Source organism: Neltuma alba, unplaced genomic scaffold (assembly GCF_004799145.2).
Source record: "Neltuma alba isolate B1F8T4 unplaced genomic scaffold, ASM479914v2 tig00011709_pilon, whole genome shotgun sequence".
Taxonomy (NCBI): Eukaryota; Viridiplantae; Streptophyta; class Magnoliopsida; order Fabales; family Fabaceae; genus Neltuma; species Neltuma alba.
Window position 1 is genome coordinate 324550 of NW_021636345.1, and position 14340 is coordinate 338889.

The 14340-nt window shown below is 35.2% G+C and overlaps 2 protein-coding genes across 2 annotated transcripts; both read right to left on the reverse strand.

Annotated features, from left to right (window-relative positions):
* Positions 1-1576: 1576 nt before the first annotated feature.
* Positions 1577-4007, reverse strand: LOC114717177 (uncharacterized). The gene is made up of 4 exons (XM_028902272.1): positions 3552-4007; positions 2735-2837; positions 2062-2223; positions 1577-1908 (listed from the first exon to the last, which is right to left on the reverse strand). Exons 1-4 carry the CDS (start codon positions 3824-3826, stop codon positions 1741-1743), a joined length of 708 nt encoding a protein of 235 aa, XP_028758105.1. The 5' UTR covers positions 3827-4007; the 3' UTR covers positions 1577-1740.
* Positions 4008-6004: 1997 nt separating this feature from the next.
* LOC114717174 (lysM domain receptor-like kinase 3) lies at positions 6005-14089 on the reverse strand. The gene is made up of 12 exons (XM_028902268.1): positions 13172-14089; positions 12323-12356; positions 12200-12210; positions 11892-12053; positions 10675-10880; positions 9976-10065; positions 8124-8217; positions 7889-8040; positions 7716-7810; positions 6992-7130; positions 6754-6852; positions 6005-6454 (listed from the first exon to the last, which is right to left on the reverse strand). Exons 1-12 carry the CDS (start codon positions 13806-13808, stop codon positions 6290-6292), a joined length of 1884 nt encoding a protein of 627 aa, XP_028758101.1. The 5' UTR covers positions 13809-14089; the 3' UTR covers positions 6005-6289.
* Between the last annotated feature and the right edge of the window lie 251 nt (positions 14090-14340).

A 14340-nucleotide genomic window follows, 5' to 3' on the forward strand; every position in this document is an offset into this window, starting at 1 on the left:
AAGGCCGGCCTAACACAAGTGAAATAAGACAGCAAAACAAGCTAGCAACAAGAACAACAGGAAGATGATTTGCACATAAGAGAATTTTATTTGCACAAAGAAAAATTGAGTTGCACATCGCACAAAAGAAGATCATTGCACACAAAGGAAGATACATGGCACACAAGAAAAAATAAGTTGCACAAAAAGAAGTTAAGTTGCATAAAATCCTTATGTCCTATTTGCCAATTAAATTTTCAATGGGAAATTTATGCCAATTTTCCCAAGAAACAAGCAACACTATGAAAATTAAAGACTTATTGTCGTCCTCAATTCTTGCCAGTAGATCTGAGACAGCTCAAAGCTTAAGTCTCTTGAAACACCAACCATTTCTCTTCCACGCATGACGCTCAGCAACATGCACATATTACGTCGAAGCTGCATCATACGAAGAATCTCGCACACTTGTTTCTAAGTGATAATGCCATTACAAGGCATCGAGTTAACCCAATGTCTCATGATGTCTGCAACCCTTAGAATGTTGAAAGGAGTCCTGATGTAAAACACCAGAGAAATACAACTGTGGTAAAGATGAACGTGAAACCTGAGTAGAATTGATGATAGATTCTGACAAGAAGCGCTACTCCAGTCTTTAAACCAAGCAACTTATCAAAGGATTATTTATTGTCAAATTCTTACTTCAAAGTAAAAAAAATATTTTTTTAGTTTATTAAAGAGTAAAATAAATTATTCACCAAAAAAAAAGAGTAAAATAAATTAATCACACTTTTATTTCAAAGTTAATGTGACATGAATCTTCTTTCTTTTTTCCACATCTATACAAATATATTTCTAATCATTAATTGATCATTAAACCACATATTTTCATACTTTTTTTTTTAGAAATCGTTAAAAAAAACCCTGAAAATTGAAAAATTGCATATAAAAACCCGTTTACAAAAATTATTATCATTTATTTATCAATTATTATCAAAACCCATACTAATGTTATAACTTGTCCCTATTTGTAATTTTTCTATTTTCGAGGTCTTTTTTATGATTTTTCCTATTCATTTTTTTGAAAAATTTTATAATATTTAAAGTTTTAAACACAGTCACGTAAAGAGTTGTTTGTTGAGTAATTTTTTAAAGTTATGTTGGCTAAGAAAATCTTTCAAACCCATTTATAAGAAGAGGTTTAATGAATTAGGAAATTAATATTAGGTGAGCTAATTTTATTAATGTAAATTTACGTTAATTTTTCCTTTAAATAGAATCATTTTTAATAAAATATTTCTTTAAAAAACATATATTTAGATATTATCATACTTAATTGTTCAGAATACTTCACTCTTAATTGGAAAACCAATTAAAATGGTGCTCCATAACCCCCCTTCAATTCCTCTTTTTGAAGCAGCATAATGCATTTTCCAAACAAACTTGGCATTAATCATAAGAAATTAAGCCACCAAGCATGTTGAAACCTTTAAATTTGACAATCACAGCTAGTTGAGAGGGACAGTTAAAAACAATAGCAGCCATTCCAAAAGGATCACACGAAAAGAAATAACACTATAATTATTTTCCCCGATATCCAAACCCCATATATATTTCCTGACCAAAATAAGCACAAACATATTCCCATGATTATTTTTATTCATTGGCTTTACTGGAACCCAGCAACACACACATTAACTGTCATCATCTTAACTTAGCAATATGCAAGAAAACACAGAACAACATCTCATCAAGTTGCAACCTTCACAAGAACCAATTGAAGGATTCTGCATTTTTTCCACTGTTTGAACCAACCAGTGGGTCAATGACCTTCCTCCAACCCTTATAGTCAAGAGCAGATCCTGTACCAGGCAACAAGAATCCATTCACATAGAAAAATGGCGTTTCAGACACCCCCCTTGAAGCAGCATACTGCATTTTCACACCAAACTCATTGCTAGTTAGCAAAAGATTACAGTCGATTAATATTATATTACTCTGCATATAAAAACCTTAAACTCAAAGATATTCGAGAAAGTTGATTTCTCTAAATGCAACCTGGAGGATAAATTTATTTCATCTCACCTTAAACGACACCCTGGTGTGAAGATCAGTTTTCCGGTCATTGAAGCCACTCTTGATTGAACTATAATAAGATCTCCCAATTACTTCTGTCACAGACTTCACCATCTCCTTCTCAATGGAAGCCCTTGAAAGATTCTTGGTTTGAGCATTATAGAATTTCCCCTGTAGTTACATGGTATGCGACATATCTAGTTAGCAATAAACTGGAATAATTTTCTGTATAGATAAGTTCTACTCTAGATACAAAAATTCACTTTATATCTTAAGGGCACTGGGGAGGATGTAATTCATTCTATCATCAACATAAACAATTATTCCAAATAAAATCAATAATCTTCTTATAGCTCTTCTTTGAAGTTGTATTATATATCAAAGAGGAATAGGTTATATTATCAAATGCTGCTGCAAGAAAGTGGAGGGAAATCATTACAACCGTGACAGCAACTTCTTCCATTCAAGCATGAAACATAAACGTAGTTTCAAGACAGATTTCTGATTAGCATATAAATTTTCCTATTTTCAAATCAGAGCAAGAAATAAATCAAAATCTCAATACCCATATCAGGGAGTAAGAACAGAGAATGTCATTTTCTATTGTTGTGGAACAACCCAAAAAGAAAGGAAAGAAATAAAAGAGAAACCACAAAGTACTTAAGCAGACGGATATACTGACCTGATGCTTGAAGAACCACTCCAGCATCGGGAATGTTGCAGATTTATTCAATGCATTTACAATGTGCAAAGCACGAGATGCAACAAAAGCATTGTCATGGTAACTGCAATTATGAGAATAAAGGTATATTATTCCAGGGGCAACATAAGTTATCACATATTATCAGAATGACAAGTGAATTAATTACAGTGTTAATAACCGTGATCAAGCATACTCTTGAGCTGATCCAAGCTAATGACAGGACAACAAATGCAGAAACAAGACTACAGCACCACTGTTCGGCCATTGCATTGACTTGTACTAAGGCTTTGGTTAAATAATTTGATCAAAGGAGACAAAAACCCACAAGTTTCTTTCCCAATCAGTTCAGAAGAACAAATAGAAACAGGAGGGATAAAGACCATGGCAGATCCTCCAACTGCAGTTTTAAATAAACTAATCTTGAGATTCTAGTGAATCCACCACAACCATGCTCAAATTCTCCGCCTGCAGTGTGAATCACTGTTGAGGAAAAAAGATAAATAGGGATGGGGAAAGACTGTATACATCTTTTGAATTTAAGGCTACTACTTTTTCCCAAGTCATCACTTCTGCTTCACAATACTACCTCTATACTCAAAGTATTCTTGCAACGTTTGGGGAAGAAAAAAGTTGCAACTTTAAGAATAATCAATATATATTCAATCCTTCAGAGTGATTATAAGTTTTAAAGTCAATTATCGAGTTTCAGAAGTCCTGTATGCCATTTTTCTAACTGTTCATAAAGAAATTAGCGCAGTGCAAGAGACTAGAACAAAAGTGAGAGGTGATTACTTACGGTAGAGGAAGCAGATGAACGACGAGAGAAACGGGAGAGCCATAGTGAGTGATAACTTGTTTGAGCGCTGGCCATGAGTCCCTGCTGTCAGGGCATACTGGGTCGAAAAACGCTTCGATCAAAACGGAATCGGGGTGATGCTGATTCCTATAAACGAAGCCATCCAATCTCGCCGGCGGGATGTAATCGGCACCAACCTTCACCTCCAGAACCAAACACAGCATGCAAATCAATAAAACAACCGATTGCCTCATAGCCTGCTTGTTACCACGCATCCTGTGATCTAAGTCTACGACGACAACTTCAAATCTCTCAGTCAAATAAGGGATTGTGAATTCAGTAACTTCTTTTGCTTTTGTGGCGTGAATCTATCGGGCTATCTGCACAAAGCTATCTTTCTTTCGACTTTTAAACACGTTTGGAGGACATGCGCTCAGCTTTCTTCCACATCACACGTCTTGGTCCATTGAAAAAGACGTTTGCTGTCATTACATATATAACGACGACGAAAAGGTGAAGATGGAATCTTTCGTTTTTTTTTTTTTTGAATTAGTAGCGGCAAGCGAAGCTTGATACAAACAAAAGACTAGGGGAGATTAGCCCATATCATGTGCATATTTGACAGCACAAACGGAAATAACAGAATCATAAAATGTGGGTGTCGTGTCCGCATCATGAGCATTTTTTGCCAGGAGGTCAGCACATGTCAGTGCTTCTCTGTGTGAGTGATGAAGCTCAAAGGTCCAGATCTCAGCTATAGTTAGGCGAATTTCCTGGATAATGTTCCAAAGAGGGTGTCCTTGATTACCATCTCTAAAAATCAGATTAATGGCTTCCAGAGAGTCGGAGAACATGGAGACTTGCTTAAACTCCTTCATCTTACAGGTTCGTAGTCCAGTGAGAATGGAATCTTTCGTATTTAAACTAAAAGAACTTGTTAGCTATTCCGACTTCTGAGCGACGACTCCACAAGTACATGAAAATAATCGGGAATAATATAATTTTTGCCCCTTAAAATTTAAACATATTTTAATTTTGGTTTTTTAAATTTTAAATTTATAATTTTTGTCTTTAAAATTTAATCCATCTTCAAACATTAGTTCTGGAAAGTACAGCAGCGTTGAAGTAATAATATGGATTCGCTAAATGACACATAAGTGGATCCTGTGTACCCAATAGAAAGGGCAAAAAACAAATACTCAAAACGCAACTTTTTTAACGCAACTTTTTTAACCCCCGGTTTTTTTTTCCCTTATTGTTTGTTTTAGGAGCTGTTCATTATGCTATACTCTGTTATTCATATAAGATTTAATTAGGTATGATCTGGTGATTTCACATCACTACTTTTAATATTATTGATAATGTTTTAGTAGATTTTAATACCGTTATACTTTTAAGATTTAATATTTTGTGACAAACCAAATTCTATGAACTAAAATCATAAGTTAAAATTTGAGGAACTAAAATAAAAATTTATTCAAATTTTAAGGACTAAAAATTATACTAACCCAAATAACTAAATATGGTAATTTGAAAGTACCTGCACTTATTAAAAAACAATGAATAAAGGAAAGTGAAGGAGGTTCCTATTGCTGCTGACATGTTATCCATGATGGATGATGTTTCATGAATTATCATCTACCTTGCCTTACCTCCTACTAAATCTAGTTTTTAATATAAGATTAATTTGAATAGATTAAAAATATTAGTTAAATTAGTTAATATGATATGTTTTTTAAAAATAGCCTGAGCATCTTTCTTAATTTCTTTTCTATCATCTTCTACTTGATTATTATTAAGAAAATATCAATAAGGTTAATTTGAAGAAAAAAAATTGATAAACATATAAAATAGATATTACATATAGGACTAACATTAACTTTCTAATTAGGTCTTACATTAAGAATCGAAAGAGTATTATTTTTCTTAAAATTATGTTTTACCCATGAAAAAATTTTCTAACTCACAGTCTACTCATTTTCAGTGATGCATAATGTGTATTGAACTTCAGTGTTTTTCATTCAGGAGATTCCTTTTTTGAATTTGAAGCGAGGCAACACATAATCCTTTATATTTAATATAAACTATTTGTATTTAAACATTTCCTTATCATTTTAATCTAAATAAATAATTTTAGAGCCGAAGGGATATCACAAACATCTCCATTAAGAGAACAAGTCTCAGGTGAAGAAAATTTTAAAGAGACGAAAATGCATAATCAAAATCATTTTTACAATTATGATCTCAGAAAATATAATAAACTTTTTAAAAACAAATCTTAAAATTTAAATCAAATTCAAATTGCTTAAGCTAAACACCACACACACACACACACACACACACATTGCATGAAGTCTAAATTTAGTTGCATCTTTCATTGGCTTACGAATAGCCTAAGGGGAATTGCGGTGATTTCGTTATTTCTCACTTTAAGGTCAGTGAGAATTAAATGCTGCTCAACTCAGATGAAGCTTGCATATCAAAATTACTGGCAAAATCAGTTCTCCATCACATCACACGTATCTTGTTCATACGTTAGTAATGTGCCTGAGAACACCTAATTCAGGTTACCATAAGAACTAAACTGAGGAAAAATTTGAAAGTGAAACACTAGATTCAGAAATAGGGAAAATATCAAATTGAGAAAGCTTGCATCTTTTGGAAACCAAACCAATAATATACTCGATTTCTTTTACATTACACCCATTTACAGACAAGACATGAATTGCTTCATCATGCTATCTTCCAGACATGAGCTTCATAAGAGCTGGATTTTCATAAAAGGAGCCAACATCCCAATCCTCAGTGGCAGAAGAAAGTGTCATAAGAGCAACAACGATAGATCTCATACTTGGACGCAGCTGGGGATTGTCCTGCGTGCATGCTTTGGCAAGTTGGGCCATCTGCAAGCCAAGAATTATAATTATTTCACCATAATCTTTTCCTTTCCAATGATTTCTGACGTTTCATAATCTCAGGACAAAATGAGTTCAAATCAAATGATGAGGGACTAAAATCTGTTTAATCACCAGATTCCAGGGACCAATTTTTTAAAACACTGCCAGCATCAGACAAACAGATATTCAAAGGAATCCTCGGATTCTGGTATAAATTTGTGCCTAACTTCAGAGAAACTCCAGACCTACCCAACCTCAAGATCCCGATTCAATGTTCTCAGTGTTTATTTACTCTTAAAACATACCTTGTGAACTGAATCAATAGGGTAGTCATCCCCAAGTCTTGGGTCCACCAATTTGCGAAGATCTTCGGTTGGATTTGGTTGATTAAGAACTCCATCAAACTGCATCAGTAGAAGGAAGAAAGAGAAATGAATTGATGAGACCTCTAATTTATTTTGATGTATGAGACAATAATTTGGTTGATTTGAAAATAATGATAATCATTTGCAAAGATTTGAGTCTTGAGAGATTAAGATTGACCAAAGATACGATGCCCTTTGAGTCTGTGATTGATTCATTTATCTTGATGATAGCTTCCTTCGCAGAAATAAGTTCATAGATAACTACTCCAAAAGCATAGACATCTATTTTAGGAGAAACATCCCCATATTGAGCATATCTGCAGATAGGAACATGTAGATCATTAATCAAATCCAGTCACAAAAAAGGGAACTTCTCTCCAAAATAAACAATAAAACAAAAACCAGCGCAATCACTAGAATGTAGAATCTAAGATCCAAGTGAACCAATCAGGAAAAGCAGGATACACATCCAAATCCAGAAGAATTGTTCACTAGTTAACCTGGAAACTTTTACAGAATAATGTATCAAACTGTACGCGTCAAGAAAATTAGCAGCAAATCCAGACCATGAAACAGTAATGGTCACACATTCTCTCAACCCCCCCCCCCCAAAAAAAAGAGAGCAAATAATCACGTAAACAAATTTCCTACACAGAAAATGCTCATTATTCTAACACTCACGTAACTATTTCCATTAAAAATTTATGAGAAAAATACCACCCAGATGTTAAGTGATGACAGAGCAAATAATTAAGGAGTCGACTGACACATGCTACATCAAAGGAAAGTACCACAAGAACATAAGGTATAATTTACTTGTGAACTCAGTAAATAAATTTAAAAGGCTCCATCATTAAGGGAAATGCTTTTTTGAGAAAACAAACAACAAAAAATTATCATACTCTGGTGGCATATATCCAAATGTACCCACAAGACGACCAGTGGGAAGTGTTGAGCTGCCAACTTCAGTCAGTTTTGCCAATCCAAAATCTGCGACCTGTTACATGAATATTATCAGAGGATTTTGTACTAATTGTCTAATCCCATAATTAAATATTTTCAAAAAACAATCAACCTTGCCACGGAAGTTTTTGTCTATTAATATATTAGCTGACTTTATGTCACGATGGATATATACTGGCACTGTATGCTCGTGAATATATTCAAGACCTCTTGCTGAGTCCAGAGCAATTTGCACCCTGGTAGACCAAGGCAGTGGATCTCTCCCTGGCGAAATATGACTCTACAGGTAAGTTATCACTATCACTATGCACTGTCACCACCCAATATCAACAACATGCAGATCTAACCTGAACTTCGGAGATGCTGACTTAAGTTTCCATTCTCAATGTACTCATAGACAAGGAAAAGAGAATCCTCAACGCAATAGCCGATCAAACGCACCTACATGGTCATTGAGAAGAATGATAGAGCATCAGGCTTTAGATCATTAATTTTCATGTCACAGTTACATCTTCATTTGGTGATCACAGAGTTCCCAATTTGATTGTCCAAAAGTACAAACCTCTCAAAATGGCCCCACCCAAATTACTGTAGTCCATCAATTTGTTAAACAATTTGATTTTATATAAGTTATTGACAAAGTCAAACAAAATTGCTTATTTACGTCATGAAGAGGTCATGCTTCTGAGAGATGGTGTAAGAATTCTATAAAGTTGGTGACTGTACTGCTTCATTTTTGGATTTTCTAGTCGCCAAGCATGGCCACTTAGCTCTTTGACAGTTACATAAGTATTTTACTCAAATTCATGAACGTTTAACAAACAGAGGTAACTGGAAGATGAAAGAGGTTTACACTTCGAACTCCCTAAATTTGGTGAGTGTAATGCTTCATTTTTTACTTTTGCAGTCGCTAAGCACAGCCACTTGGTTCTTTAACAGTTACAAAAGTATTTTATTTAGCCAGATCAGTTATTCAAATTCATGACGGTTTAACAAACAGAGATAACTGCAAGATGAAACAACACAACTTGCAAGAGGACTAACAGAGGCAGAGGCAGTGACCCAAAACATTCCTCCCAAAAATATAAGTCACAGTCTGATCACTTAAAACACACTCTTTCGAAGGCAACAATTGAAAATCTTATAGCATATTGAATAGTTGACAAAATCTTCTGCAAACAAGATTCAAGCACTCTCTTCGGATTCACATGCCAATTCCTTGATAAATCACCCATGTTCACTGCATTAACTATATATAAAATACAGGATCGTGCGTGTACTCTGTTTTATTCAAAGTGCTCTTCTAGGGGAAAAGAGCGGGTAACATGTGTGTGTACGTAATGAGAAGAAAAAAAACCCAACACATTTACATTGAATTGAAGACAAATAGTGGCTTTAGAAGCAAAAACTAAAATTACTGATGTATTATGTTATCCTAGTTTGAGATAAGCTGGATGCAAAAATACTCTAGTTATTCAACATGAACAAATAATATACTCCTCCGGTCCTTAATATAGGACTCAATTATTGAGTTGGTTTTGGTCCTAAATATAAGATCCATTTATCATATTTATCAATTTTCTCTAAATTACCCCTATGGATATTCCTTCAACCATAATCAAGTAGAAGAGGGAGAGGGGGTATTAAGAAAGATGATTATGGTGTTTTAAGAAAAACATGTCACATTTCTTATAATTAACTAACTTACCTAACTTTCTTAATTCAATCAAATTAGTTAAATGGGTCTTATATTAAGGACCGGAGGAGTATTTGCTAGTGAGATGCACTTGGATATGAAATTGATGCAAAAGCAGAAGTTAAAGAAAAAAGAGGAATACGAGGGAGGAAAAAAATAAGTAAAGAGAATAGGCAGCAGCAGATAGTTCAGATTAGCAACAGAGACGCCCACAAAACCTTTTGTTAAGTACATACGTGTTCTTTACAAGTTATGCAAAAGAAAATTTATAGAGAAAGAAAACAGAATATTGGCATAATAACCAACCAATTTCACAAGTCATAAGGTCCTATCAATATTTTATCTGAAAATAACCAAGTTGATACCCGAAGGTTTGGCCCAAGAAAACGCTAGATTTCATTACTAAATCAATTAATGTATGCTGAGATCCCCAATTACATGGCACACACTTCGATACATCAAAGAGATTATAACAAATGCCTATAATTTGGGAGATCTAGTACCAAATTAAGGTGATGAACATTAGTCAGGACTTTCAATTCAGCCAGAAATTCTCTTGTTGCCTGCATATCCATCTTCTTGATTGCTGCTTTCTGAACAGAAATTATTTAAGGAAACGAGAGAATCAATATTAAAAAGGGGGGGGGGAACCTGAACTACAATAAATTAAGAGCACTTGCCAAATCATCAGGACTCAAGAGAATTGTCAGGTATCATGCTAAAACAACTGTCCGACTAGAAAAAAGAAAAAATTCATTGTGCCATATTCAAAAGCATGGAATGAGATCATTATTAGGAAGTCATCTCATCTTTGAGTGTGTAACAAGTCACAGGAAAGATGAATACATTTTATGTTTTATATATCTAGTATTCAATTTATTTCGTTGAATTTCTCAGCTGAGATCTACTCAAACAGCATTGCACAACCATTTTGAATCATCACTTAATCCTTTCTCACTAATCTTTTTTGGCTTTATGAAAAAAATAATTACTCATTTCCAACATAAAGAAACAATTAATTAAAAATATTGATATGTAAAAGATCAAAGCTCTTTGATCTTATCCCCTCTTCATATCATAAATCATCAGTCCTCTTCTACAGTCTAGATAAACAAAATTATCAATCAATTATGATTTATGAATTAATTTTTTCTTGCAGGAATGACTATGATAAAAACAGTATTCTATTTGCATTCACAGACCTCGCCTCCCAGCTCAGCATAGTAGACAGCACCAAAACCACCTTGACCAATCATGTTAGCCATGTTGAAGTTGTTTGTGGCAGTAGCTAGTTCTTCGTATGAAAACTCTACTGATTTGTCCACTGTAATGCCAGCAATGCCAGCAATAGGAGCAACAGGACCACCAGATCCTGAAGTTCCATTTCCACCATTACCAGAGGTTGTATCTGAAATGGGATTCATCAAAGTGTCTAAACAATATAACAATTTTGTAAAAAGCTTAAAAGCAGATCATAATGGTTTTTTATGAAGTGTAAAATAAAAAAAATAAAAAAAACCATGCCTTGTACAACCAGCATACCTAGTAAGTCATACAGGATAGTCATAAGGTGATTAAGTGAGGCAAATATTAATTTCTATGATCTCACATTCTGATAGAACCACTTTTTCTGCAAAGACCTATAAGAGGAAATTTAGGAAGATGCGAGAAAAGGGAAACCCACTTTTTGATGGTCAGAGCATTGATCTCAAGACTCATGGTGCTAAGGAGAAAGGCATGAAGAATCAGAGTTGCCATAAGGTAGCTATAGGCCTCATCTTGGAGAGGGTGATATTGGGGGCTGAGTTATTTTTTGGCATATAGTACTTGCTGGAGTCTCCTGGTGGAAGCAGGTCATATTTTCTATTTTGAGAGCGGTGAGGAAAGACTGGCCTCTTGAATGCCAGTGGTTATGTTCTGTCCTTGAGTGTTGGTCCGTGATTTCAATATTTGTTTCGGTTCTTTGTGATTTCTGGGTGTAACGAGGGAAGAGGGTTTTGGCTAGAATCAGGGGAGTTCATTGTCACACTGATTCGGTATTCTGAGGTATTAATATCAAAACCTAAGGATTTCCCTCATTTATTGCTTCTGCTGTCTTTTAGTCTTGCATTGGGCTTTTATTATCAAGCAGGGGTGCATCACATTCTCTCTGTCTATCAAATTCTACCTTTGAGGGAAAAGAAGAAATAACGTTGACACTGGCAAGAATGAGGAGACGAAGTAATAAGCAATCAATGAGATTAATTGAATTCTGAGTGGTTGCTTGAGATCATTTGAGTTAGATTTGACTTTATTAACGGAGGGCCGTTCAATCAGGTAGACTTTGCAGCATTGTATTTATTCACCCACATCTAAAGAGCAAAGGCATGGAAAGAGAGAAAAGGAGAATTGGAAGAAATAAAACTAGAGTGAACTTTACCTCTCCTATCCTGAGAAGTGAGACCTTTGGACTCTTGCGAGAGTAATTTCACCTTGTGTGCCTTTTTCTTTCTAGAATAGCCAATATATATACCAACTGCCAATAGCAGAAGCCCTGCTACTACTCCAATGGATATTCCAACTATAGCCCCAGTAGCAAGACCTGTTTATATATAGGGAATTTATGAGCTCAAAGCAGGATTGGCTTTTTAATTTTAACAGATTATCATCATTTGCATGAGATAAATGTCAAGTACAGAGAAGATAATCATCATATAGCCAGTTTTGTGAGTAGAGCCAAAGTCGAACCTCCAGCCTTTCTGTGGAAAAGAAAAGATATCCATTAAAATTAGTAAATGTACAGTGAACAAAATGATACTGCGATGTATGCAGATACCAGATAGCATGGAAGGTAAAATTAATAAAATTTACCTTGACAGAAGAGGCACAAAGGTACCATTTTGATCTGGAAAATGAAAGTAAAAAGTGAGACAATTATACTAATATTAGAGTACCAAGGCAAAAATTTAGATATAGCATGAAGCTCGCTAATAGTCCAGATACTCAAATTCCCTTTTAAGCCTAAAAACGTAAAACAGAAATAGATATTTCTGTACTGGAAGATGCATCAAGAATTGACACATAAAACCACCACAGCTATTGCCAAAACCTCACTCAAATGGAATTTTCTTTCAGTGGGAGTAGGGGTTATGAATCAGCAGCCAAGACCAGTTCTTGAGCTATCCCAGTAAAAACATATTTCGGTCGTTGAATGATATATCTCTTAATACTTGGTTATTGGACCAAAGTTGTTCCCTCAAAACTTGTAATTCCTTACTCGTCGTTAAAATAACACACTATTTTTACATTCATAACAAGCACTAGATCATCATCCTTCCAATACAAAAATTTAGCTTCATTCCAGGAGAACATATAACCACAACTGGGGAGTTTTTTTTTTTTTTTTTTGGCGATCAAATAACTGAGGAGATTATTAAATGAGGCATCCATAGCAACTTAAACAAATTCTATATGCAAATCCAACAGAATAAAACTTCAGCTATCAACTCCTGAAGAACTGAGATGGTGCCATGTAGCTAAAATACATAAAGAAAATATTTTTTTTAAAAAAAGCATAAATGCAATTTGGGTCTGCTAATTTACGAAAATTTCATTGACAATCTAGTCCAGAAAGAGAGGGTGTAAGGCAAATTTTTCCACCTAAATAATCAAGTTCCGTCCTTTTTGTTATCATCTTCCAAAATTCAACACCAATCTTACCTTTGCCCGGAATATAAACCAGACCACTTCCTTGGTTGAAATTCACAGACGGGTTGTACCTCTGCAGTAGTCCGGTGTCAAGACCTGCTTCTCCTGCCACTGACTGCAACGTCTGCCCTGGCCTAAGTGGGTACGTGATGAACAACCCATAATCCTTTGAGACATCGCTATTCCCGCAGGAACAATTAACCGTGACATTTAAGGTTCCCGTGTCAGGAATATTGTCGGGTGGGTAGCTATTGAACTTCCGCAACCAGTCAACAGTGGTCAAATTGGCATAGTTTGTCACAGCAACCTTCTCGTAGGTGTCCCCTGTCTCAACAACATATTGAAACGTGTGGCCTAAAAATTCACCATTGATGCACTTACATGGGAAGGGAACGTTGACTCTTGTGAGTGCTGGAACGCTGTCTTTATTGGGTATTTTGTCTTTGTTGTAGTTTACGATATCGTCTGGGGTTGAAAGCAACTGGGATTTCATCACCTTCGAAACGTAAGTGAGGTTCGAACCATTCCGAACATAGTAAGAACCAAGAGCAAAATCACAAGTCTCGCTACACTGTGCTTTGGCGATGACAAAAATTGAAGCCAGCGAGGAGAAAAAGAAGAGAACAAGAAACTCAAATCTGAGTTCCATTGGATTGACCGAAAGATTCAAGAAAAACAAAAGGCCCTACTCGAAGGAGCCAAAAGCGAAGAAAGACATAATTTGTTTATTCGAAAGGGCGAGCTGAAGATCCAAATAGCAGCTAGGGAATAGAGGGGAAGTTTGAAAGGGGGTTCAGTTCTGGTGTGCCGTTGACCTGGTGATTATTAGACCTTTGAAAGAGAAAAATTTAAAACTGTAAATTTCTGAAGGCTTAATTATTCCGCCGCATTATGAGCATGGAATGAAGAATTAAATTAATTGATTCACAAGCTCGTATGGCAGAACAGTATGGGCAATTTGTCGTCTATTTAAGCCTTCGGCCTTCAACGGTAGATTCCCGCGGTTTTCACGTCAATGTCGGACGGGAATGGCTGCAAAACTCGAACTTCGCTTATAGCGTACTGCACTGTCTGCGTTTTAGGTACTCTTGATCAGAAAGAGTCTTGGAGATGATAATAATAACGGTCAAAAGCTGATGCTCGGTCGTATTTATAACTTCCCTTTAAGATATTTCATCTAA

Bases quoted from the DNA above. Each gene is read 5' to 3' on its own strand.
- LOC114717177 (XM_028902272.1), bottom strand. From the start codon at position 3,826: ATGCGTGGTAACAAGCAGGCTATGAGGCAATCGGTTGTTTTATTGATT. The intron at 2,838-3,551 runs GTAAGTAATCAC...TCATAATTGCAG, and splicing joins GTTCATCTGCTTCCTCTACC to TTACCATGACAATGCTTTTG. The intron at 2,224-2,734 runs GTCAGTATATCC...ATGTAACTACAG, and splicing joins AGTGGTTCTTCAAGCATCAG to GGGAAATTCTATAATGCTCA.
- LOC114717174 (XM_028902268.1), bottom strand. From the start codon at position 13,808: ATGGAACTCAGATTTGAGTTTCTTGTTCTCTTCTTTTTCTCCTCGCTG. The intron at 10,066-10,674 runs GTCTGTGAATGC...ATTTCTGTTCAG, and splicing joins ATGCTGAGCTGGGAGGCGAG to AAAGCAGCAATCAAGAAGAT. The intron at 6,455-6,753 runs GTATGTTTTAAG...CTTGGCTTGCAG, and splicing joins CTATTGATTCAGTTCACAAG to ATGGCCCAACTTGCCAAAGC.